The sequence below is a fragment of the Buceros rhinoceros genome, unplaced genomic scaffold, assembly GCF_000710305.1.
Source record: "Buceros rhinoceros silvestris isolate BGI_N320 unplaced genomic scaffold, ASM71030v1 scaffold19174, whole genome shotgun sequence".
Classification (NCBI taxonomy): domain Eukaryota; kingdom Metazoa; phylum Chordata; class Aves; order Bucerotiformes; family Bucerotidae; genus Buceros; species Buceros rhinoceros.
The window spans coordinates 61,033-63,773 of record NW_010409033.1 but is presented as its reverse complement, the minus strand read 5'-3'; the positions used below and the strand labels follow the sequence as shown (position 1 = coordinate 63,773).

Genomic DNA, 2,741 nt, shown 5'->3' with positions numbered 1-2,741 from the left:
GGGCACGGGTAGTGTCAGCCCCCAGCGGGAGGGGAGGATGAATGGCTTCAGTGAAAACCTCCATCACCTCGTGACAGGTTATAGCTTCATTTACATTATTGTTCTGTCGACTGTGACAAACAATTGCGACGCTTATCACACACCCCGTGAGACAAATGATTGCAGCGCAGGTGCCATATTTCTAAAACACTGACATGTCAGACCTCTTTATGTTGGGCTGTGCTCCAAATCGCCGTTTTCACCTTACTGTAGCTGTGTTTACTCTTTCTAATTCCCTTTGTCATTTTGAAAGCATCAGTCAAATGCTGTTCCAGCAGTCTCTCAGGGTACAACATCTGTTTTTCCACTTACTGCTCTTCTGGATCATTATATTTACCTCCTCATTGCTGTCATTGTATTATCTTGTAGCCCAGGACCTGATAATTGCTCTTGGTTATTAAGCCTGGATCTGAGTAGGGTTTTTTTTTGCCACTGCAGCCTCCAGTCTGCTCAGTGTTCTGGGAAATGTGGCATGCAGGCAGTACGTTTAGCATTTTTTATTGTGTGGGTTTAGGAACAGACAATTAGAAACCAGTCCCTTCCTGCCTGCTCGCAGCTTGGAGCACAGCAGAGCCGAGGATAACGCTGCCTGCAGCCTCCCAGCCCTGTCCCATCGCAGGAGTTTCCAGGAGCGAGAGGTGTGCTCGGGAGCCTGCGACATCCTCTGGGCTTCCCATCACCGTGTGCTAACAGCTTCCCTGAGAGATCCACTGGCAGCAGAGACAGGTGGAGACAAGTCACAGCTTTGAACGAGGCTGAGGAAAAGTTTTCTTCCCCCCCACCCCATATTTTCATGCAAAAGTCGTGTGGTCACCTGGAAAAGGTGAAAAGAGAAAGAGCTGTTCGCAGCAGCACGGGAGGGAGCCGGTGCCTTCGGAAAGGTTTCCAGCCCTGGTAGATTCTCATAGAAACTCAGCAGAAAAGCTTGGATGCCTTTGGGCGCGGTTACTCCCCACGCTGCGTGACTCCCTTGCACTGTGTCCGTTACTCATCTGCTTGGGTCAGAGGCCACCGGGTTCTGCTGAGCTTATGTAATTAAGTGAGGTGGGCGCAGAATCACTGCGGAAGTCGGGAAGATGGTGGTGAATACCTCATTACGACTCACGGTATAATTGTGTGTGTCCTTGAGTCACAGCTCTGAAACTTGGAGCAAGATGGGGAAATTAAATCACAGGAGGTGTTCAAGGAGAACTGTGTCCTCCCTGAGCTCCTCATCCCTGGGACAAAGGCTGACAGGGCTGTGGTGGCGTAAATACTCCTCTGCATTTAAAACAGCACGAGCCCTCCTGCCCAACGATCCGGCAGCGCTGTAGGTCTGAACGTAAGTGACGCTGGAGTAAACCTGAAGCTGCTCTGCAGAAGTTCTCCCAGATTTAGCTGCTCCTGCGGGGACTGACCCTATAGCACAGGGGCTCTACCCGACAGGCCGTGCAGCAAACGAGAGTCAGAGATACATGTGATGCTGGAGGGCTCGGGGAACAGGAGCGGCCAGAGCGGGTGCCAGGGTGGCGGGTGACAGTGGCACTCCAAGGGCAGTTGTGGTCAAAAGTGGCTGGGTGCGTCACTTCCCACGGGATGACCTGGCACTGCTGGTCTCAGCATCCTGCGGAGCCTCCGTCCTCCCTCGCTGCGGGGGTTCGGGGTTCCTGCAGTCCCAGCGCTGGCACAGCTTCGTTGCCTCCAAATTGCTCGTGAGCTGCAGAGCACATGCAGACCCCAGGCCACCCTGGGCTCCGCTTGCCCTCCATGACCTCCGGCAAGCTCAGAGGCTGTCAGGAGAGAACCTGCTCTCTTTAGAGACCAAACGATGTTCTGCCCGCAGGGTGCTGCAAAGTGCCATCATCCCAAAGGATGTGGCATCCCATGACCCCTTTACCTTTGACTGCTCATCTGTTACTGGCTCAGTTTCCGTTTCCCCCATCTCCTGCTCCTCTGGGCTTTGCTGGAAACCCCAGTGAGGGCCTGACGCCTGCCTTTCCCCTTTCCTTCACAGGCTATGGGCACGCTGCCCCCGGCACCGATGCTGGCAAAGTCTTCTGCATGTTCTACGCCATCCTGGGCATCCCCCTGACGCTGGTCATGTTCCAGAGCCTGGGGGAGCGCATGAACACCGTTGTGCGGCTATTGCTCAAGAAGATCAAGAAGTGTTTGGGCATGAGGACAACCAATGTCTCCATGGAGAACATGGTCCTAGTCGGCTTTCTGTCCTGCATGGGGACCCTGTGCATCGGTGCAGCAGCCTTCTCTTATTTTGAGGGCTGGACTTTCTTTCATGCCTATTACTACTGCTTCATAACCCTGACCACTATTGGCTTTGGAGACTTTGTGGCTCTGCAGAAGAACGAGGCTTTGCAAAAGAAGCCCCCGTATGTGGCTTTCAGTTTCATGTACATCCTGGTGGGCCTGACTGTCATCGGCGCCTTCCTCAACCTGGTGGTGCTGCGGTTCCTGACGATGAACTCGGAGGACGAGCGGCGGGACGCCGAAGAGCGAGCCTCGCTGAGGAGAGCCCAGAACAACATCCACCTCAAGCCGAAGGAGGACAGCCGGAGCAGCAATGCCATTTTTCTCCCCGTGGAGGACAGGACAAGCCAGATGAACCTCATCCCGCTGATCCAGGAGGACGTGGAGAGGCAGCGGCGCCAGTCGGCCAACTCAGCAGCCGTGGTCCCCTCCTTCTGCACGTGCCTGTGCTATAGACC

General features: G+C 54.6%; 1 protein-coding gene across 1 annotated transcript in view; it reads left to right on the top strand.

Moving 5' to 3' along the window:
- Window positions 1–2,032: 2,032 nt before the first annotated feature.
- The window catches only part of KCNK15 (potassium channel, subfamily K, member 15), a gene marked incomplete at its 5' end in the record, with an annotated part of 1,132 nt that continues 423 nt past the window's right edge, over window positions 2,033–2,741 (top strand). The window contains one exon of the mRNA XM_010135103.1: window positions 2,033–2,731. Coding sequence (XP_010133405.1) covers window positions 2,033–2,731 — 699 coding nt within the window. The remainder of the gene's footprint in view (window positions 2,732–2,741) is intronic.